The following is a 23382-nucleotide window of genomic DNA, read 5'->3' as shown; positions in this document are numbered from 1 at the left end:
TTCTGAGGATCCTCATACAGTGCGCTAACAGCAGTAAAGTGTCAGTACACCGCTATCCACCTTTAATTCTGTGTCAAAACAGGAAGGCCCTGGAAAAATCAACCGCTCCCCCACTGCAGCTGCAGCCTCGATACTCACAGCCGCGGTCGTGGGCTCCCCCTGGTGCCCCGGAGCACACAGCGACCTGACTCACAAGGCTTTCCCCAGAGCCCACCATGTGTGGGGGGGCAGGGAGACGACCTTCATTCCACGACAGGCCCCAGGGTAAATCCTAAGGTGCAGGTTTCAGCCCTCCTCTCTGTTTCCAGTTATACATTCTTCCCAAGGACGTGCAAGAATCTAATTGTCACTGTTTAAATGCCTTTATTTCTTTCAAATCAAGCTGAAAAGGCAGAATAACAACTCGATATTTCGGCTATTGGAGGAACAAAGTCTGGGAATTCTCAAGAAACGAAACACAAATGACCAGTAAATATATAAAAATTTCATTAGAAATAAAATAAATGCAAATTAATACAATGAGACACTATTTTTCCTACTATTAAAGTATCAACATATTCATTTAAGATAATAAATACCCAGTGTTAGGAACTGCTGGGGAGGAGGGTAAAGCCGCACAGCTGTTCCGGGGTGTGTGCGTCAGTCAGCAGAGCTGTGAAGACGCACACACCCTGCAAGCCTGCTACTGCTGACGCAGCCGGGGAAACAGTACAAAAGCCTGGACAGATTCAGCTACAAGGTTGCACCTTATATCACATGGTTTAGGAGAGGCTGGAGACAATCTAACAGTGGACTGTAAAATAAATTACAGTACAGAAATACAACGGCGGAGATGGACGTCACCTACGTGGGAAGTCAGTATTTTGTTAAATGGAAACAGCAAGTTATGAGAGTACCACATGATCTCGTATTTGTTTTAAAAACCCTACGTTTATTTATACAGTACATATAGAAAAACACTGAGAACATAACACCACATTACCGTCGGCAATCTCTGCATGGTGAAAATATGCATGATTAAAAACATTTTTCTACCTACTTTTTTTTTTAACATCTTTGTTGGAGTAGAATTGCTTTATAATGGTGTGTTAGTTTCTGCCCTATAACAAAGTGAATCAGCTATACATATACACATATCCCCATATACCTACTTTTGTATTTATCTGCAACGAATGTGTACTATTTCTGTGATTAAAAAAGGAAAGAAAAGTAAAAGTCTAATTAAAAAAACGCTTTGCCCAGGTTTTGGCTCATGATACGAGGGGCCACATGTCCCCAGAGGCATCTATGTGGTTTTGTTCCTTCTGACCTGAGTGGATATTCTCACAGTTTTTCTGCAAATGCCATAATCATGGACATCTGACCATCTGTCTAGAAAACAGTTCTCTCATTTTCTACCAGAGCTTGTGAGGCTACGGCCGGGAACGGAAGCCACCTTTCTAGGGGAGGAGGTTGGTGGCAAAACTGTGCCCAAGGCCCGCACTTTCGTTGGGGGGCCCTTAGACCAAGTTCTGGGGAGAAGGAGGGAGGAAGCAACTGGAAAACAGGTTCGAAGGAATGTCTGTAAGGTCTCCACTTAGCCCTCATTTGCATTCTAGGTCTCCTGAGCCTTAAAGGCACGGAAGATGGGAGGATACCCGGAACCTGGTTTCACAGATTCCTTCTGAGATGGTGAGTCGTTTCAGAAGAGAAAGGACAGAACTGAGAATCGTACTGAACATCGAACTGTCAGAGAAACCCCACAGCTACAAAGAGAGGCATCTGGACGGAAGGTCTGTATTCTGGGTTAGTCTAGAGATTCCAACTGAATCAGAAATCTGTGAGGACCACGCCCAGCGCATACAGTGACGATGACACCGTCCACTTAAGAAGTCTGTCCTAGGAGCAAAGAGAGAGTTAGATGAGAGTTATATGCGTCCACGTCAGAGAAACCAATGAAGTCATGTGTGATGTGGCAAAGGCCCGCCCCCTACGTCCCACACTCTCCGCTGACTCCAGGAGATCTTGGGAACACAGCCAGGGCTGAGTTTCGCTCGGGGTAGCTGACAGATGGGGTTGGAAATCTGACTTCCGGCTTACAGGCTATATATAGCAGTGCGGAGCGAATACAAAGAAAAACTACATCGAGATTTGAAGGGACAATAAAGTCACTGTCAGCCGGGGGGGGGGGGCCCTAAACGTGGTCTTAGAGGCATGTCCAAAGGAATGTGTTTCTGATTAGTGGTTTAAATACTGCAGTTTGGAAATGCTTTACTTTTAGAAAGAATAAATTACTGTAGATAAAGTTAGCCACACAACAGACGTCCGTGCACTTTCCTGAATGAGAAAAAGGCGGGTTTCAACCGTCAGCACCATCATGAGCACCATCTGTCACGCGTCATCATGGCTAAAAGGTCGCATAACTGGTCTGTGAGGGTGAGAGCCCAGGGTACAGGAGAGCAGGAGGCCGGGAGGGGAGATCTGTGGAAGCACCCCGTGTCCTAAACCCGGGGGGAAAGGGAGCCGAGCAAAGGCGGGAACGCCTGTGAACTAAGCAGGAGGCCGGCGCTGAGGCCGTGAGGAAGCACGGGGACGCGTGCTGGACGGGGCGGGCCGACACCCGTGACTGACGTTAGCGCAGAGAAGGCGACTCGGCCGTCCTTGTGGGGAGTAGCTTTTATAGCGGGGTGGAGCTGAGTCCCCTCCCCTCAGTCACTCATGGGAAACCCGTTCCAAGGCCACATAGAAACTGTTCTTGTCGTCCAGGCAGTGCCAGCCGATGGGGCCGATCTCGCAGTCCGCGCAGACCAGGAACTTGATGTTGCCCACGTCCTTGGTGAAGCCCACGTTCTCGAAAGTGAACATGTCCTCCACCAGCCAGTGCTCCTGCAGAAGGTCGCCCTCAGGGCTGCCGCCGTCGGCCAGCGCCGGCTTCTTCCGCATGGGCGGGAGGCAGAGCTGCGCGGAGAGAACACAGCAGAGCCCGCTCACTCCGCACGGCCGGCCCCCGAGGCTCCCCCAGCCCAGGCGCCCCGGTCCTCGCCCGCCTCTCAGGAGCAGGGGGAGAGGCGCTGCCTGGTTGCCGCGGTAACCGGGACGCCCTGGGTCCTCAGGGCCGGCCTGTTCCTCCCCTCCCCCTCCTCGGGCTCCTCCTCCCCGCCCCCGCCCCCGCCCCCTCGGCTCCCTCGTGGCCTCCTCAGGGTCTCCCCCAACCGGACAAACTGCACGAGCTTCCCATGCTGCCCACTGCATGTGTATTCTTTAAAGTGGCTCAGCTGAGGCATAACTGACGCACACCAACGTGGCCAATCTGACACATTCTGGCACACGTATACTGCACACCAACAAAGCTTTACCACGATCAAGATAACGAGCATATTCATCACCCCCAAAGTTTCCTTATGCTGCTCCATTTCCTACTTGTCGTTTCTGAAATCATCTGATCAGTTTACTGGCTGTTACTTACCAGGGGGCTCCCTCCACCAGCTCACTTTTCCTGTTCATTACCACATCCCCACTGCCTGGAACGGCAAGTGACACAGAGCAGGGCGCAAATATTTGGGACAAGAGCAAACAGGATGTCCGGCTTCACGCTACTCCATCACTGTTGTTACGAAGATACGGGGTTTATCTCATAAAAGGAACATTAAAAAGGAAAATCTAGTTCTAGAATTTGGAATATTATCTCTAGGACCCTTGCATCTCCCATTCCCGAGGAGAAAGCATGCGCACGCACGCACGCACGCAACCCCTTTGACTTCTTCCACGTGATTAGCGGACGCCTCAGCTGCCCCGCCCACTGCAGTACACGTCAGCCAAGCTCCTTCCCTGCTCCTCACTACGCGCTGCCGCCAGTGCGCAGAGTATTTCCCACCCCATGATTCACTACCAACGCACCCCCAAACTCTAATAAAATAGGATGGCCTTAGTGTGCTAGCCCGGCATTGGCAATCAGGACAAAAGCTAACAATTTTAAAAGTTTTTAAAAAATTAGACTGACATCAATCCAAAACAGGTCAATGCTCTGGTGGGGATGAGAATGTCAGGAAGTCCACAAGAGCTGCCAGTGTGTGAAATACCCTGGAGCCCGCACTTCCGAACTCCAGGCCTGCTGACGCTGGTAGGGTATCCCTGGCAGGGAGGAGGGAGCTCTGATCCAGAACATTCCCCCTCCCTGTCCTCCAAGCACTCGGCTTATTAAAACACATCTGTGCATTTCCCTTTGCTGTGTCACCTGAGACTTCATCTGAGGACATCACAAAATATGACAGTCCCTCTTCCTGTTATATTGTCATTCCAGCCACTCTTTTTGCCTCATCTGATGGTTAAATGAGTCCCTAATGCTTTGTTTTACCCTGAGTAAAGGCAGAGGCAAAGAGAGGTAGGAATCAAAATTCAGGAACCAGAAAACCTGAATTCCAGTCCTAAGAGTAATTTTCTGTGGGCCTAAACGTCCCTAGGTACATTTCCAGCCTACCTCCTATACTGTGGGTGTGAAATCACATCTTAACTAAATGCAAGAGGAGTGAAACGTGAGGGGAGGAAATCGAAGACTATATAAGCATTAGCCCTCAGGACATGTCTAGCAAAGGAGCGAATCTCCCTCACATTGTCCCCGTTCGCAGTGCATAAGGCCACCTCTGCTGTCTCCCACTTGATTAGTGACTAAAGGGCACGAACTATTACTAGCCATCCATTCAAGGGGTCAGTCACACTGGGTCCTGTTCCCTCTCTTCCTCAACATTCCCATTTTTACTGAAATCCTGTTAAGTCAGAGCCATGTATGTGCACTTGTCTGTGTATCTGTGCCTGGACCTCAACAAAGTAGAGGACAACGCTAGGGTCACGCTGTGGGATGTAACATGTGGGACACAATGAGGCTTTCTGGACAGACTACTGGGGTGGAAATCTAGAAATTAACACCTAACTTGAGGTGGCCAACTCGGCTGCCTGGGGGCCAAAGTCGCCAGACCCCTGACGAGGTGGGTTAGCTGTGCGGCCAAGGCCCCGGCCAGCACCCCTGATCCCGGACAGCTCTGTGAGACACATCGAACACCACGACGCTGAGATTCTGCTGATGTCTCAGTGAAACCTCTTCTGCTTTCTTCAAGAACTATTAACAGTACCCGTTAAAAAATAAAATATTTTCTTTCTCTTTGTAAAAATACATTCTCACTATAGAGAACTTGGCAAGCATGCTGTACTATAGATGAGAATAAAAACTGTTACAGTAACCTTCTGTTAACCTTTTTTCTAATTTTTCCCCCTTCAGTGAGTACATGTGGTGGCTTTATTATTTCTTCTTATTATTTTTTAAAGATACTGACATGGGGAAAGAACCCGACATCTATCTATCTATCTATCTATCTATCTATCTATCTATCTATCTATCTATCTATCTGTTTATCGCTGCACTGGGTCTTCGTTGCCGCGCGTGGTTTTCTCTAGTTGCAGTGAGCGGGGGCTAATCTTCGTTGGGGCGCGCAGGCTTCTTATTGCAGTGGCTTCTCTTGCTGTGGAGCACGGGCTCTACGCACACGGGCTTTAGTAGTTGCAGTGTGTGGGCTCAGTACTTGTGGCTCACGGGCTCTAGAGAGCAGGCTCAGTAGTTATGGCACACGGGCTTAGTTGCTCCGCGGCATGTGGGATCTTCCAGGACCAGGGCTCAAACCCGTGTCTCCTGCACTGGCAGACAGATTGTTAACCACTGCGCCACCAGGGAAGTCCCTTGTGGTGGTTTTAAAACCACACAAATGTCCACAAATTCTCTGACAACCTTTCCAAGATGTGGAGACCGTGCCTCTCCCCTTGAGCCTGGGCAGGCCAAGGTGGGAGTGACAGGCTAGGTTAGGGAAGGCTGGGCCACTTTTGCAGGTTGCTCTTGGAACAGTTGCTCTGGGAGCCCTGGTGAGCCTGAGGCCTCCTGGCGGATACCGGGAGGAGCGGCTGGCCCATCACAGCCTGTTCCAGGTGCCTGAATCCTCTCAGTCCACAGGCAGACATGGGAGTGAGCAAGCTTCTGAGATGACCCCTCTAACCGCTGCCCCGTGAAAGACCATGAATGAGAGAACTTCTGAGCCGTAGCTGGGCCCTGCCAACCCCCAAATTTGTGAGCAAAATAAACGGTAATGTTTTAAGTCTCTGTCTGGGGTGATTTTGTTATGCAGCAATAACTACAACAACACTGCCCAACACACCTGAGGCATGTTCCATTTTGATTCCTGATTTTTCACTGTGATAAACTATACATAACATAAACTGTACCATTTAAATTATTTTAAGTGGGCAGTTTGGTGCCATTAAGTACATTCCCATTATTGTGCAGCCATCACCACCATCCATCCACCCTTTTATAACCACACTTGCCAACACCCCTGACCCGCCCCCGCTTCCTAAACCCTGGCAATCACTAATTTGTTGACCATTTCTAAAATTCAAAAATGTCATATAAATGGAATGATACAACAGTAATCTTTGGGGACCAGCTTTCTTCACTCAGCATAATTCCCTGGAGATTCATTCTCATCCAAGTTGTGGTGCCCGTGGTGTGGCATCATTCACCAGCAGAAGGCCTGCTGGGCTGTTTCTGGTTTTCGGCTCTTAGGAATAAAGGTGCAGTGAACATTTGTGCACAGGTTTTGTGTGAACATGTTTTCATCCCGCCAGGGATAAAGGCCCGGAGAACACTAGCTGGGTCCTATGTTAGGTGCATGCTTAGTTGGAGAATAATGTCTCGGTTTGCTCTCATTCTCATCCAAACATTGCTCTAAGCTCATCTTCCACCCCCCTCTCCTGCCCCAACTGCCCTCTCCCTCAAAAGGTAACAAAGCAACTATTCCCCTCTCTAACTCATCATCACCCTTTCCCTACATTATCAAGCTCTTTGGTGTTTCTTTCCCCTGTGACTGTAATTTCCTCTGCCCCAGACTGCAGGTGAGATTTCACAAAGGACCGAGTCGGGGGTCTGAACATTTTATAAAGAAACCGTTCACAGGGCTTAAAAAAAAGAACACGTCGGGTGACCGATGGCGCCTGCGACACGCGGATCCGCTCCGCCTGCTCTAACCCTTAGGCTCACGGACTGAGAACTTCACTCCCTCATTTACTTAAATCCCAATGTCTGTGTCCTCCCTCACGCGCAGTCTCGGGGCAGCGGGCGCGGGACACGGGACGTGGGACACGGGATCTGTGCAGCGGTGTGAACGACACTCCTAGTGATTCACGACGTCGGCGGGGATCACAGACCCGGGAGCGAGCGAGCGCTCTGCGGGTTCGGGCCTCGCCCCCAGGACGGCCCCCACGTCCCGTCCCTCCCCCACCGTGCCCACCCGCCCAGTGCGAACCGCCCCCCCGTTTCCCCGCCCACTCCCCCCCGGGACCCGCGCCCACTCCCAGGGCGGGGCGGGGCGGCGCAGTAGGGAGGAGGCTGCGGAACGTGACACCTGAGCCTGAGGAAGGAACGCTCAGGCTCCCTAGAAGGTCGGTCTACAGCGGCCCGGCGTCGGTACCCGCGGTCCGCAGGCGCGGCCCCGGGGCGCCAGTGTCCGGTCGTGTGTCCGGGTCCAAGCCGAAAGGGACCCGGTGTCGCCGCCCCTCCCCCCGTTTCCCTCCGCGTCCCCTCACCTGCCGGCGGGAGAAGAGCGCCGTGCCCGGCTGCAGCACGCGGGAGCCGCAGCGCTGGCACAGCACCGCCTTCCGGTTCCGGCCCTCCGCCGACACCAGCTCGCTCGGCGGCGCCGCGGGCTCCATGGCCTCCACCCGGGCCCTCGGCGGCGACGCGCAGGCGCGGTCTCAGGGCGACCTCTCCGCACTGCGCAGGCGCGGTCTCGGCGGCGGCGGCGGAGCCGGCAGCGCTCCTTCAGCGCAGGCGCCGCTTCCCGGCCCTGGACGCCACTGCGCAGGCGCGGCCTTTCGCCGCCGCACAGGCGGCCGGGTGTCGGCGTGGTTTTGTGCTAGGTCCCTTCTGGGACGTGACAGAGCTTCTGTCCAGGCTCACCTGGGCGCTGGGCTTCCCTTACACTGAGTGAAACTGAGGCAGTCCAGGTGTGCGTTTAGTCCCGTGAACGACGGGGACGTCCTGGGGTCAGACCCCCATCAGCAAATCTCAGCCGCAGTGGCTCACACGGGACGCGACCTACAGCGACACCTGCCTTGTGGGCGGAGACAGGCGCCTGGAAGCTTCAGTTGCTGCTCTCTGTACTAATCATACTGACCACTAACTACGTGGCAAGACTGGTGTTGACGCGCTTCCAGAAACGTCTCGAGTCCCAGTTTCCCTATGGGTCGGTCGTAGCGCAGTGAGGCGGTAAAAGCCGGAAAGGCTGCCTTCGGGGGCCCACGGGTCCAGGCATGGCCCTAGAGCCACTGCTGGGTCGTTACACTGCATCTCACTCTCTCCGGTTCGTCTTCAGATGTCTAGCTTACTAGTTGTAGTGCGGCAGGCGTGGCCTTCCTGAGATGGCAGGGGAGGCAGATAGAAGGGGAGCCAAGCCGCCTGAGAAACGTCTCATCTACCCACCACCCCCTGTCGGCGGCACGTTTTTCTTCTTCCTCTCTGTCCTTCATTAATTCAACATTTGCTGAGCAATAACGGAATATGCTACACCCTGAGGATACTATGACGACAGGCACTTTGTACTGGAGAACGCAGTTTAAATAGGAAGACAGACCCAAACCCAAGGACATGTGATAAAGACAATCCAGGGAACAAAGCACAGATCAGGAGTAATTCCATACGGGGAGTCAGAAAAGGCTTTACCTAGGTGACACTTGAATTGGGCATTAAAAGGTGACTAGGATTTTTTCGGGAGAGCAAGATTATTTCAGATAGAAGGAAGGGTGTAATATATCCACAAGGGTGAGAACAAACTTAGGAATGGTTAAGACCACTGTGGATGAAGCACGTGACACCTGGGGGAAGGGAGGGTGGTAGAGGAGGCAAGATCAGAAAGGTGCCGTGAGTCCAGATCGCCATGGGTCTAGTGTCATGCGAAGGAATTCAAACCTTATAACATGGACAGTGGGCATCTATGGACTTTTAGGCCAGAAATAACTGTTTGATATTTACTGAAAATGTGTTGTATGTTTGGTATTGTAATGGCCCTGTCCGTGCTTTAGAAAGATAACTGATGACCAAATGGAGGGGCTAGACTGGAAAGCAAGAGAAGAGCAGAGGTAAGGGTATCAGGAGACTGTGCTCCCTCAGTCTGGGCAAAAGATAAAAGTCTGAACTACGTGGTAGCAGAGGGAAAAAAAATACAGGAATGGATTTGGGACAATTAAAGTAAACTCAGGTACAACCTAAAAACTAATCGGATGTCTGTATTGTGGTGGAGGTGACAGGTGACACAAGATGAAGGTAGCTTTCAGAGGTTGCATAACTTAGTGGCTGCCTGCCAGTTACGGGAGCTAGAAAACCAGGAGGAACCACCAAATAAGGGGTAGCTGTGCGTAGGTCCATGAGTAGGGGAAAGCACAGAAGACTGGGGAAAGAGTGGAAAGGGACGGAGGGGGGCTATTCAGCGGTGGCTGCCATCTAAGAACTACTTGGGAATTTGGTCTGAAACTCAGAAGTCAGCCATGAAGACAGCCCAGAGCCCAGAGCCATGGGTTCTTCACCCCCTCCGCTCCTGTGCCGCCCCTGGTCTCTTCCTGAGAGAACGAGGCACACGTCTCACAGTTCGGTTTCATCGCAGGCACTATCCCTCTGCTAGAGAAAGGCCGGCCGGCCTCTTTGCTGAACCTCTTTGGCTCCCCCTTCCCTTTGCTCTGGGAGTATCAAGAGTTTTGCAGTTCTGCAAGCCTTCCGCATAGCTGTTTGCATCACAAACAGCTGTTTGTGACACAAATCGAGGCAAATGGAAAAAGGACTGGGGCGACTAAAACCCTAAAATGCACCTGGTTACAAAACAAGCCCAAGATTGCCTCTTCTTTATCCCCTGTGGTTTCTAAGTAAAATCCAACTGTGAGAGTCCGTGAATATGCAATTCAGATAACCTTGTACTGATGGGAGTCTCCGGAGATCTCTTACCTGTCTAACAGAGACACAGCAGAGCTAGTTGGCAAACACACAGGTGAACGGGCTGAAGAGACAGGACCTGCAGCTGATCCCTATGCCTGGTCCCCCAAAATGTCTGCAAGACAGGCACTTGAGACCATTGATTTTCAAGATTTTCTTAAAAAAAAATACAAACAAAATGAACTTGAGGTCAGTACAACTCAGGGAAAGAGGAAAAAAAGGAATTTCAGAGCAAAGGGAAAATGCATCCTTCTTTAGGTGATCACGTCCCCACACTGCCAATACCCACAGAGCAGGAACGTCACTGCACAGAACAGGGGAGCCTTGGAGGGACAGCGCGTACCGAAACTAACAAAAGGATTTTAGTTGTCGTTGATTATTCTGACCTGGGATGAACAAAATCCACTTTAAAGACAGGGAAGGGGCGTTCTAATAGCAAAGAACTACATGTACGAAACACAGCAGTAAAAACCACACCTTAGCAGAAGTATGTCCTTAAAAGAATGAGGGAGTAATCAGGCAGCTGAACTTCTCGGCAGCTGCCACCCCGCCCCTCCCCCGCCCCCTCTAAACAGTATGGACGCATAACAGTAGAGTGAGTAGCATTTGATTCAACAGAGGAAGACCTTCACAGCAGGGAGGACTACTGTGAAATCACAGGAACTTCTGGTTTATCCCTGGCCCACTGAAGGCCCGCTTCTCCTCCACCTCTGCTCACCTAACATGTGCTGGCTCTGTCACTCTCTCAGTCCCCAGGGCCCAGAAATACCAGGGGGCCAAGGAGAGACCCTCAAATAACACTCCCTCCTCAGCCTTCCAGCTGTCGCAGGTTCACTCACATTCCACCACGTCCAGCTCCCTTCCCACACTCTACACCCAGGTCTGACGCCAACCCTGTCCCCCCGAAGTTTTGACGGGGCTCTTCCCTCTGTTTTCCTCCAGAACGGAACTGTGTTGCCCCTGCTACCTGTAGACTAGAAAGATATTTATTGTTGTAAAACAAGAGTTGGTATCCTTCCAATCATCGAGGCTGGATACTGCCCACACCCCGGCGCTCATACTCACCTTAATTCTCTGCAACACGCGAGGCACAACTTAAATGTATATTCTGCCAAGCGCACGCCGAGTCAGAAACGAGGAGAAAGTGCCCCCGCGGCCGGGAGGAGAGGCGCTCTGGCCTCTCACACCCACTCAGTGTGCAGTCTCCTCCCTTGAGGGTCTGCTGCCCACCCTCCTCGGGGACAACCACCAGCGCGAGGGGCGTCAAATAAGCACAATCATCGCGGCACTGGTGCCTGTAATCGCTCTGTGCACACAGTGAGAAACAGACATTCTGGAAAGGATCCTTGGTTCCCTGCAAACTGTCTCTCGGACCGGTCACTTCTCGCGGAGAACGCACACGCCAGCGTCGCAGCGCTGAGTTCCCATGGAGGTCACGACCTCCCAGCTGTCGATGATGGGGTCGTAGCACTCGATGCTGCTCAGCAGGGAGTTCCCGTCGTAGCTGAGGGGAAAGAGGCGGGACTGAGCTCTGCAGCCACACGGCCCCCTCCCACACAGGCCCCCTCCCAAACAAGCCATCTCCCTCCCGAACCAAACCCCATCTCCACCCCAGATGCGGCTCGGATCACACCGCCCTGGATGCCTGGTTTAACCCTCACCCTGCAATCGCATAAAGTCTCCCCCGAAGCACCGTGGCCCCGACGTAGCATCGCGGGGTGGTCATGCTAGTGACGGTTGTCCAGGAATCGGTGCGAATGTTGTATGCTTCGACAGAAGAAAGGTGGGCTGTACCATCGAATCCCCCCACCACATAAATATGGTCATTCAGCAGGGCTACTCCCGCACCTGGGGAAGAAAAGGTACAGCAAATGAATACTGCTAAGCTCAGGATCTGACTTCTAGGAACAGAACACTGTCACTGACGGCTAGCTGAATTCCAGAATGGCCGAGGGATGGGGACGGGGCCAGACAGGCCTGGAAGAATCTAGTCCAGCACAGGTTACCCGCCTGTAAACCCTCTTGAACTGGCTGTCATCTTCACCTTTGTTAATTCACGGCCCAACCCTTATCAGGAGAAAAGAAGGAAGTGGAAAAAAGAAGGCAATAAAGGGAGGAAAGGGGTTGTGACTGGCTCTGGAGCACATCTTGCCCAGAGGAAGGGCGCTCTGCTTACTGTGCCCCAGCCTGGGGGCTCAGGAAGCCCCTTCGCCGCACACGCACATTCCCTCAGGCAGTGTGCACCACGTGCACAGAGCTGGACTGGCTGCTAAGATGCAGGGAGGGGCCCAGATGCAAAACACGAGTAAGACAGGAAGCCTTCGCCCTCAAATTGTACCCCAGTCAAGGTTTAGGCTGCCTTCAGTCTCACTGTATTTAGAGACAACAGGCTGGAGGAGAATGGACCTGACTCATGTTTCCCTCCGTCTCCAGGGAAGACGGGGCTGCAGCCCTGGTCCGATGCCTGGCCTGTGGCTGCACCCTCACTGCACATACAAGGTTTGGACAGCTCCATCTGTTGCCCCCCAAGATCTGACTGGTCTTACCAGAGCGCTTGGTGGCCATCGGTGTGACATTAGTCCAGTGTCCTGTATGGGGATCATATTTCTCAACTGAATTTAAGATATTCAAGCCATCATATCCTCCTGAAAGACAAAGCAGAGACCACTCCAGAAAGAATGGTAAGTCCTCATGCCCATTCCCATTCTGCCTTTCTCGAGTGGTTCAACTAAGTCTTTTAGTTCCAGTTCTCCCTCAAGGGTTCCAATAATCCAAAAAGAAATCTGACAGTACCCTGTTTTCTGCTTCCATGAAAAGGAGAATCCCAGTTAATGAAAAATATACTGCGACAGACCGGGGTTTTAGTGGAAGGACGTCTACGAACTTCATTCTGGTAAAAAGGATCCCACCCCGAGGCTGCCGCCCATCAGTTCTCCCCACGTCCCAGCCCGCACACCTAGGCAGTAGATGACCCCGCTGGCCACCACGAGGCCTGCGCCTTCCCGGGCCGTCTGCATGTCTCCCAGCATGCTCCACTGGTCGATGTTTGGGTCATACCGCTCCATACTGGTGTGACGCCTGCTTCCGTCAAAGCCCCCAGAGACATAGATCATATCTGCTCAGAATGAACAAGTCACAGCTGTTAGAGAACGAGAGGCTTCTAATAACTCTTTTCTCTACAAATCTCCCACAACTCTTTCCAATGTTTGGGGGCAAAAACAAGTGTTTTTTTAAGGGATAAGTCAATTAAGTCCTTTTTAAAGAGGACAGCACCATCGAGACATGTAAAAAGAATGGGGTAAGATGGAATCTTCAGAAACATTCCAAGACTAGATGGGAATTTGCAAAAATACAACTAGTGCCAATTCCCCACTCAGCACACTGGAACTTGATTTACCAACTCTGTTGTCAGCGTTGAAACACCCATGAGTATTTCTGAAAGCAGAAAGGCATATCTGATCTCACCAGTAGCCTCCACATTTCATAGAGAGGTATGAACCCCGATCTAGCCACCCCGAAATGCAAACACTGCCCTGTGCACCAGCCTACCTCCTAAGGTGGTGGCTCCAGCCAGGCCTCGTCGGACATTCATAGGGGCCACAGAATACCAGACCCCATCTTCGTCTGCTGTGTAGTCTAGACACTCCACTGAGCTGAGGCGGGAACGGCCATCGTAGCCGCCAATCACGTAGATCCGGTCGTGAAGGGACACTGAGGCTACATAGCGTCTCTTCCGAGTGATGCTCTAGGATTCAGGAGAGAGGAGGTACCTCTGTCATTTCCGTCATGCCAGTCTTAGGCCTGCCCTTTTGCTGTCCTTCCTGTTTTTATCTATGCACCTCTGCTGCTTCACCTGTCACTGTGAAGCCTTCTGAGCAGAGGTTCATCTGCTGTCTGGATGAAAACCTCTTGCTTGTTGTGATGCTCTTACAGGTTAAAGCCTTCTCTACATTTGCCTCCTTCCAAGGCTTCCAAAGGACCTAATGTCCTTCTGTTATCCAGTATCCGATTCCTTTCTATTCCATAAGGCACTGGGCTAAAGACCGGTATCCTTCCATAAAGTAGAAAGTGATTACCACAGTGCTATCTAAGGGCCAGGACCCAAAGACCCAAAAAGTTAGGAGAAATGATCAAAAGATTTCCAAGTTTTCTCAGAATTACTACTGTTCATTCAGCACTGAAACAGACACGCTGAAGGAGAGAGATACAAACTTCCAAGTTCCGCTGGACGCCAGTTCAGCTTAGCACAGTTTAACACAGTGTGCAGGTCAACAGGGCACGAGGGGAGCGCCCTGGGAGTTGCACAGGCAGCTCGGGAAGGCGCGGGAATGGTGGCGGCCAGCTGAGTGTAACGTGACACAGGGTCATTAATATTTCTGATGTCTAATTAGTCAGTAACTAACTACTGTACCTAATGCTGTAAGGAACACGATGCTGTTACCAGGCTCTTCTAGTCCAAGGGCTGGACTAGTTATGATCCGGAGCCAGGGACTGCATTTAAGCTCTTTCCCCAGGCTTGGTTCCACCACTACTTACTGGCAAAAAGCTCCACTCCTGAGTCTTGGGGTCATACTTCTCTACCACGTCGATGGGAGACTGCTGGCTTCCGAAGCCCCCAACCACCAGAAGCACTTCGTTGGCTCCTGAGGACAAGGGAGAAGGAGAGAGGTCACTTCCCCATCGCTGCTGGGTAACTCCTCCCAGGGAAGGAGAAGGAGAAACGGGGCTAGGATACCTTGTTCTCTGCAGCGCAGAGAAGCCACCTGAAGTAGGAGATTCATCATACGGCTGCCTAACAGGAAATTATTTCTTCCTGAGAACCCGAATCTCTGAAATTTAAATTTCTGGACAACATTAAAACTCCGGAAGGCAAGCGTGAACACACCCTACACCATTTCAACCCATCTAGACAACTTGGCTGATTTCACAACGGGCCCCAAGTGCAGGCTGGAGGCTGGAGGGGCTCTCTCTGCCCTTCTCACCCTGTAAAACTCAGAAGGGGAGATTTTTTGCAGTGGCAAAGAATGCTCTCCTAACCTTGTCCCCAAAACGTTGAGAGTTGTGGCTTAGGAGCCAAATGATAGATTAAAAAAATCTTTTCCATGACTTTTATTTTTCCAAATTAGCCAACTATACGACCACATTCCCTGCTAATTCATCAAAACTGCCAGGTAATCATAAGACTAGGCTTTTAAAAGGGAGTCTCTTTCTCTACTATTTTCCCAAACAAGACATTTTGATAGCTTTTATATCGTCCCCTTTCCCCTAAGGACTTATTTGGATAATCTTATTCTGATAATATTTCTTTTGAGGAAGTCCCCGGTGTATTGTTCTACTGGAGAGAACACTTAGCTGGAGCATTTAGGGAAATTCAGTCACCAGGAGGGCATTTGGTTGACCTTGAAAGAGCAAATGCAGTGCCTTTAAACTGACAAGAAATACAGACAAGCCCCTAATGAAGTCACGGCTGTGGCAGTCACCCACAGCTGCTATGACCATCAGGGAAAAGCTCACATACGCTTCACAACACTCAGCAGGAAGCACGCCACCATCACTTACGAAGTTTTCTTGCCGAAAAATTGAGGCTGAATCTTGACTCTTATCAAGCGTCTAGTCTAACCACCAGTTTACAGGAGATTCAGGGGACAGAAGAATGTGCTAAATGGGACTACTTGGATGCAGTCAACAGAATCTAGACTGTGGGAAATTCTACAGGTTTCTTTAACAGATAAATTGCAAAGGAAAACCAAAGCAGGAGGGAAAAAACTATGGATTAAAAGAGACTAAAGAGGACTTCCCTGGTGGCACAGTGGTTAAGAATCTGCCTACCAATGCAGGGACACGGGTTCAATCCCTGGTCCAGGAAGATCCCACATGCCACGGAGCAACTAAGGCTGTGCGCCACAGCTACCGATCCTGCGCTCTAGAGCCTGCGAGCCACAACTACTGAGCCCACACGCCACAACTACTGAAGCCTGTGCGCCTACAGCACGGGCTCCACAACAAGAGAAGCCACCACAATGAGAAGCCCACGCACCACAATGAAGACTAGCCCCAGCTCGCCGCAACTAGAGAAAGCTCACGCGCAGCAACAAAGACCCAATGCAGCCAAAAATAAATAAATAAATTAAAGCCCAACAAAAATAAGTGGAAAAAAAGTTTCAAAATAAAATAAAAGAGACGAAAGAGTGCTATGAACTCAGTGCAATGTGTGGGCCTTGTCTGGATCCTGATTGGAGCAACTGAAGTGTCAAGAACAAAGAGAAATCAATTACGGGAAAACTGAGGAAGTGTGTATGTGTACTTGATATCTGATGAAGATAAATACTTGGTTGTGTGTTTCTTATCTTTTAGAGATACACACGAAAGCATAATATATATGGATGGAATTTTATCCTGTCTGGGATTTGCTTCAAAATACATAGGCTATGAGTTGATAATTGTTGAAACTGGACAATAGGTATGGGGGAAATCCTTATATTATTCTGTTTTTATACATGTTTGAAATTTTTCTTAAACCCACACATAAAGCATGGACTTTAACCTCCCCCTCTGAGAGGGCACCTGTCTGTGAACTTGCCAAATAAAGTACGTGGCCCCTTCTCCAAGGTGAGCAGCCATCTCCTTTTAGAAAACAAAGCATTTGAACAAAGGGCCCTTTTGTATGATGCAGATTTTATTTCTGAAATCCCTCCAAGCTGGGGGAGGCCAGGGCCTGCGTTGGCAGCACTTCCCCGCCATCTGCCCCTTTCTCCCCCTCTGACTTGAGCAGAGGAGGTGAGACAGTGATGAGTCCCGAAAGCACCCACAACAACCGAGGGGATTTTCTATGCTTCGCACATTAAAAAAAATACCATTGACTTTCAGCTTTAATTTCAAAATCTGGAGGACCAATAGCACTCCCGTTGGCTGCAAGTTTCTCAGTAAACCTCCTGGTGACCCTGCATCCACAGAGGAACGTGGACAAGGTGTCAGCGTGAGTCGCTCAGTGATTTATGGCTCTGAACCCTGGGGCTCCTAGATCACTAGAGGCTGGGGTGTCCGAACCTCTCTGCAAGGAAGGCCTCTTTTCATTACTTTCCCTGAAAGATCCTGTGTTTTGAAAGACTGCCTGCCACGTGAGTTTAAGTGGTTAACTTCCCCACTGCAGCCGGAGTTCATGTCAGTGCCAACAGAGCTTTTGATAAGGATGAGAGGGCCAGTGTTTTAACACTGAAAACATGTAATTTTAGTCAATTCTGATGTCTGTTTAGCCTGTGTAGCTTTTTCTAGCACAAAATTGATTTTCTTTTAAAAAGTTTAAAAAATAACTCAAGGGCTAGTATGACTGTCATCCTCACTCACATGTTACCCACCCTTTGGTTAAAAAGATTTAAGAATTTTATGTCTTGTGATTATAAAACATATAATATATAAAATACATTATCAGTGTTAAAAAGCTTAAAAAGAAAGTGTTATGAAAAAAATTTAGCTATAATTCCACAATACAAAGACACAGCAAAACATAAGATTATTTCCTTCCAGTTTTGTTTCTAAATATTTATAAAACATAAATGGGACCATATTGTAGTACGTCCTGTTTTATTTCATTTTCTCAAGATATTAACAAAATCCTTTAATATATGATTTTAATATTCTTAAGGCATTTCAGGAGTTCATCATTTGGGGTTATAAATAATCACATATAACCCTATGATAAACATCCTTGAATATGAAACTTTTCCCAGTCATTTTCTTAACACAGTAATGGGAGGACTGCCTAGTGAAGAACATGAACCTTAAAGAAATCTTTTGATCTGTATTATAAGATACTGAGGTTGAAACAAATTCCATCCCCACCAACACTCTAAAGGTGCCAATCCATTCTACTCTCTGTAGCACTGGTATTGTTTTTTTATTCTTTGATACTTTGGTAGGCAAAAAATTGTATTTATTGTCTTAATTCTTGCCTTATCACTGCTAAGACTTTATAACTACTTCGGCCGAATCTCGCCCCTTATATTTAGCAGGACTCCCCTTCTATGAGCCGTACACTCAAGTCTCTAGTGTTTCTTTCTTGCATGCATTTTTATGAGCTCTTTGCATGCAAACGACTTTAACCTTTTGCTGTGGCTGCAGATTTATTTTCCTGATTTGTCTTACAGTGTTGTACATGGTTTTTATTTAGTCAAGTACACTGGCCTTTCCTTTTGCAACTTCTTCTATTGCTTTGTGCCTAGAAAGTCTTCCTCCCTCAGAGGAACTCCTAGGGTTTCACTGTTTTTGGACCCTCAGCTGGGACCACTACTCCAGCAGACTTACTAATGTGAGAAAAAGCCAGGGAAAGGGCTGACCAGAAGGAAGCCTGTTTGTTCTCTGCCAAGGAATGGGGCACTTGCCAAGTTAGATTCTTATCTTTATGATGAGGAAAATGTGTCTAAAACACCTGATAAGAGCAGTGTGAAAAGGCGCATTACTCACAACAAGGCCTCCCAACAGTGCCAGTCACTATTTTTTTGGGGGGGGAGGAGGGGAACGTGTGTGCGCTGGGGTGTTTTGTTGGAGGAAAGTGCAGACAGGCTGCAGGACTGCTAAGAACAGGTTCAGGGACCGACATTTCCATGTGCTCAGAAAAGAAGCCAGTGACAAAGTAGGAACTACAATTTCTATTACATCTTTTATGAGAGAGTAATGGGTAAGATTAACAATTAAAACAAAATCCCCACACATTATTTGGCATGCTGTTTTTCCTCAGCTGTATATTTAATTTCCTTATGCTGTATGCAAAGAGCCATCATCCTGGTAACTGACTTAGCAACCTCTATGAATAGAGACGGGCAGAGAGGACAGGATGGCTGGAACAATTTACTTCTAAGGTACTAACGTGGAGATGCTAAATTAAGAATCTGGTAGGGAACAGTTTCATTATTTCCTTCCTAGAACTTTTGAAAAAATGACCTCAAAACTATGAGGGCGTGTAGAATCATATTCTAATCCCTCAAGGTCAGGACAATAAGCAAGTTCTCTGAGCAAGCAGGAGCTTTCTGCTGCCTGTTCAAAGAAAAGCAGGAAATGCACTCTAAAGAACCTTCTGGGTTTGGTGGTTCACACAAATTTTCATTGGACTTAGTTCGATTTAACAAGCAATTATGTACTGGTTGGGACACTTCTGGCTCTACAAGAAAGAAACACATCTTCTGTATTGGAAAGAACTCTAGTGGCTGAATTTAACTCCTTTCATATGCCGAAGAAGAAATGGTAATCCAGAGAAGCTGAAGGACTTGTCGAAGTTCAAACAGCACGTTAGCAGAGTAACAGAACCGGGAGTGAAAAATCAAAGTAAGCGAGATGTCTTATCTTCTAGTGCCAGATTCTTTCCTCTACATCACTGGCTTACCTGGTACTTCCAGAATATATATTTGTTATCTTCTCTGTAAGCTTATGGTAATAACACGGAGGTATATAAACAAAACACTAGTAGTTAATATTCCCCTGCAATCTCACTTTATTAAAGGTTTAGTGTTTATCCTGTATACATATCGTTTGTTTATGCTCAGGCAAACGCACATATATAGGAGCTTTTGCCTCTTTCTTTTCCCCCACTCAGTGTACACAATTAATCTTACGTGTATCTGACTCAATGCTTTTAACGGTTTCGTGACATTCCATGGTACAGCTGTGCTATAATTCAGTCAACCATTAATCCCCCTTTACTTGGCATTCAGGTTGTATTCATTTTTTTCTGGATATTAGCGATTTATAGTAAACGTTCTTATGCATATATCTTTCCTCATATGTGCTTATTTCTGTACTGACACACTGTTTCTACAGTACAGATTCCCGGAGGTGGGACACACAGGGTGTGCCCGTTTTAAACTCTAGTGACTACCTTGTTCTAATCTGTGGTTCCAGACCTCCTAGTGGAGCATCTTTTAAGCGCACGGTGTTCCCTCACGCGTCCTCCTCTGTGTGCTACCTGTGCGCCTCCCATGCCGGCTTCTGTGGGGTCACTGCTCTTTTTCTTGTTGATACATATGGGTTCTTTTTATGTAGAAATGTTAACCTTTTGTCATACATATTGAGTATATTTTCTCCCAGTCCCCGTCTTTTGACTTTACGTCTTTTGCCATCAATTTTAAAAAAACAAAAAACCCCAGAAAACTGATGCAGTCAAGTAACCTTGAATAGTTCTAGATTTTTCTGTTTTAGTTAAAAAAGGGGAGTAGAGAGAAGGGAGGTTGCTCTCTCATGGATACAGAATCCCAGTTTTGTAAGATGAGAAGAGTTCTGGACATGGCTTGTACAACCGTGTGAATGTATTTAACACTGCTGATCTGTACACTTAAAATGGAGAAGATGGTAAATTTTATGTTATGTATATTTTACCACAATTAAAAATAGAAAAAAAGGCTCCCGCCCAGAAGTTATACAAATAATTTTCGTATAATCTCTTCTAATATTTTCATGATTTTTCACTTAGTCCTTCAATCTTTTAAAAAAAATTTCCTTTTGTATTTTTTCCATTTATCTTGTATTTTGATTACATATCTCTGTATATAACAAGCAATACAGATCACGTTTTGTCATCTCCCAGGAATTAACAGAACAGCATCCCTTTAAAAACAACAATAAGGGCTTCCCTGGTGGCGCAGTGGTTGAGAGTCCGCCTGCCGATGCAGGGGACACGGGTTCGTGCCCCGGTCCGGGAAGATCCCATATGCCACGGAGCGGCTGGGCCCGTGAGCCATGGCCGCTGAGCCTGCACGCCCAGAACCTGTGCTCCGCAACGGGAGAGGCCACAACAGTGAGAGGCCCGCGTACCGCAAAAAAAAAAAATAAAAAATAAAAATAAAAATAAAAACAACAATAAGAAAAAGTAGTATCTCTGGGTGGTGGAATTATGGATGACTCATTTATTTATTTTCTGCTCCTCTGTATTTCTAAAACTTCTACAGATATGTACTACTTATGCCATTAAAAAATGAGATAAATCATCATTCTACTTAAATCTATCAATGAAAGGCTTAATTATCAATTAACACCTTAGCACACATGAGTCCACAGTCGGATAAGAGCAAAAATAGGAAGTGATAAAAACGAGATACCACCCCCCATACACAGAGTAATTTATAACCTATGAAATGCTATTACTACATACAGTATCTAGGATCCTGGGACAGTGAAATGGAAGTGACGTAACATTTGAGCACAGATTACGTGCCAGCTGCAATGTCAGGCATCTTGCATGCGTGATGTCATTGGGCCTCCACAACAACCAGTGTGATAAGACATTAGTGTCCTCATTTCAGAGGCGGAAGCGTCGGCTCAGACAAGTGGACACCCTGCCCAGGCTCACAACCAGCCAGTCACTGGCTGGGCTGGGATCTGAACCCAGGTCCGTCTGCCGACATGACAGCCTCCGTGCACAGCACTCACGTGTGCCGAGAGCCGTTCTCAGCCTTTCACTTGCTCTTCACGACAACCTTCAAGGGAGGAGCTATGATGGCCCCCAACTTACAGATGAGGCAACTGACACAGAGAGGCTGAGCTTCCTGCCGAACGCCTGGCAAGTGGTAAATGGGGACCTGCACCCAACCCACAGTCTGGCTTGAGTCCAGGCCCTTGACCACCGCATGCCATTGCCTCTGACCACCCGGGACTCCTCTGCAGGTCACCACGCTGCTGCTTCCCCTTCCTCTTTTCTCTTCACGTGGAGAAGGGCAGAGGTGGGGGAAGCAGACCACTTACTCACTACATGACATTTGAGATATTTCTAATTCACAGGCTCCCAATATACTGAAATACAGTGATAACTTATGTTGCATGATACTCGACAATTTATGAAGTGGTTTCACACCCTTTATCTCATGTAATCCTCCAAAGAGTTATGTGAAATAGAAGGGAAGATATCCTTGGTTTATAGGAAAGAAAGCTCAGGGTGGTAAAGGGACTTGTACAAGTTGACACAATTAATACAAGATGCCAGCTTACCTAGACGCGCCCTTGTCCTGGGTCCCTGCATCTGACTGCGCAGCTCAGGCCTCAGATGAAACTTCTTTGCTTCATCAACGAGGTCCCTGCACTGTAAACTACAGCGGATGAAAGGCTGAAATACAGCAGGTAGGAGAGTGAGCTGCAGGACCACCTCTAATAAAAGCATAAATGGCACATATAAAGAATTAAATTCTGAACACAGAAAACCAGTTTCCAAAGCCCTGTGGTTCCAGGAGGGCTGCTGGTAATAATTATGCTACGGGTTTCCGGAATGATTAAAAAAAGATTTTTTGAATAGACGGTACATGATTCAAAGGTATGTGAGGGGTATGTGAGTGGACTATAAGGAAGAAATTACAAACAGGAGGCAAGGAATTTGAGATGTGACACTAATCACCGGCATCTTTTCTAATGCGAACGACTGCAAAGCTGTGTCTGTAATTAACTTCCAAAGAGACCAGGGTTGGGCCAGAAGCAGGAGCACATACGGCCGCCAGGGCCTCACCTACACATTACAAATCAGCGGCCCCCAGGGTAGCCTCCAGGTAGTGCACATGGTGAAGGTCAGAAAACGCACCACCGAGATCTCAGGCTGGAGAAACACTTATAAACAAACACGATACGATCCAAGTTGATATTATTGGGTTGACCAAAAGGTTCGTTCGGTTGTTTCCTAAGCTGGCTCTAGCAGCGCTTAGCTGACTTTAACTTCCCTCGAAACAATTTTGTTAGATTGTATGCTGACAGCTGTCATTTCAGCGTGCATTAAAAGATACTTGTCAAAATCGTTGGACTTCTCTGTAGCCATTTTAATGCTGAAGATGGAAGAGAAAAGCAACATTCTTGGCATATCATGCTTTATTATTTCAAGCAAGGTGAAAAATGCAACTGAAACGCAGAGAACCATTTGTGTAGTGTATGGAGAAGGTGCTGTGACTAGTCAAATGTGTCAAAAGTGGTTTGCGAAGTTTCGTGCTGGAGATTTCTCACTGGACAATGCTCCACGTTCTGGCAGACCAGTTGATAGTGATCAAATCGAGACATTCATTGCGAAAATCAACGTTATACCACGCGGGAGACTCAAAAGGTCCAAATCAAGCATTGAAAATCATTTGCACCAGCTTGGTTAATTGCTTTGATGTCTGGGTTCAGTATTAAGTGGAAAAAAACCTTCTTGACCATATTACCGCAAGCGATCCTCTACTGAAAGGTAACAAAAATGTTCCATTTTTAAATTATGACTGACGAAGAAAAGTGGATAGTGTACAACAATGTGGAACGGAAGAGATCGTGAGGCAAGCGAAATGAACCACCATCAACCACACCAAAGGCCGGTCTTCATCCAAAGAAGGTGATGTTGTGTATATGGTGGGATTGGAAGGGAGTCCTCTATTTTGAGCTCCTTCCGGAAA

The 23382-nt window shown here is 48.2% G+C and overlaps 2 protein-coding genes across 3 annotated transcripts in view; both read right to left on the bottom strand.

The window, feature by feature from the left end:
* Nucleotides 1–343: 343 nt before the first annotated feature.
* Nucleotides 344–7779, bottom strand: RABIF (RAB interacting factor). The gene is made up of 2 exons (XM_081218720.1): nucleotides 7603–7779; nucleotides 344–2937 (listed from the first exon to the last, which is right to left on the bottom strand). The coding sequence occupies exons 1-2, from the start codon at nucleotides 7726–7728 to the stop codon at nucleotides 2692–2694; spliced, it is 372 nt and encodes a 123-aa protein (XP_081074846.1). The 5' UTR covers nucleotides 7729–7779; the 3' UTR covers nucleotides 344–2691.
* A 2357-nt stretch (nucleotides 7780–10136) lies between these two features.
* KLHL12 (kelch like family member 12) overlaps nucleotides 10137–23382 on the bottom strand; it is a 28068-nt gene continuing 14822 nt past the window's right edge. For both annotated transcript variants that reach the window (XM_081218698.1, XM_081218699.1), the window contains exons 6-12: nucleotides 21968–22082; nucleotides 14534–14640; nucleotides 13547–13742; nucleotides 12954–13112; nucleotides 12544–12642; nucleotides 11659–11845; nucleotides 10137–11501 (exon numbers count right to left, since the gene is read on the bottom strand). In XM_081218698.1, the coding sequence (XP_081074824.1) occupies nucleotides 11375–11501; nucleotides 11659–11845; nucleotides 12544–12642; nucleotides 12954–13112; nucleotides 13547–13742; nucleotides 14534–14640; nucleotides 21968–22082 (990 nt within the window). In that variant the 3' untranslated portion in view covers nucleotides 10137–11374. The remainder of the gene's footprint in view (nucleotides 11502–11658; nucleotides 11846–12543; nucleotides 12643–12953; nucleotides 13113–13546; nucleotides 13743–14533; nucleotides 14641–21967; nucleotides 22083–23382) is intronic.

The sequence above is a fragment of the Mesoplodon bidens genome (genome assembly GCF_964165515.1).
Source record: "Mesoplodon bidens genome assembly, chromosome: 2".
Classification (NCBI taxonomy): domain Eukaryota; kingdom Metazoa; phylum Chordata; class Mammalia; order Artiodactyla; family Ziphiidae; genus Mesoplodon; species Mesoplodon bidens.
This window is presented reverse-complemented; position numbering and strand designations above follow the sequence as displayed.

Bases quoted from the DNA above. Each gene is read 5' to 3' on its own strand.
- RABIF (XM_081218720.1), bottom strand. From the start codon at position 7,728: ATGGAGCCCGCGGCGCCGCCGAGCGAGCTGGTGTCGGCGGAGGGCCGG. The intron at 2,938-7,602 runs GTGAGGGGACGC...CTCTCCGCGCAG, and splicing joins CGCTCTTCTCCCGCCGGCAG to CTCTGCCTCCCGCCCATGCG.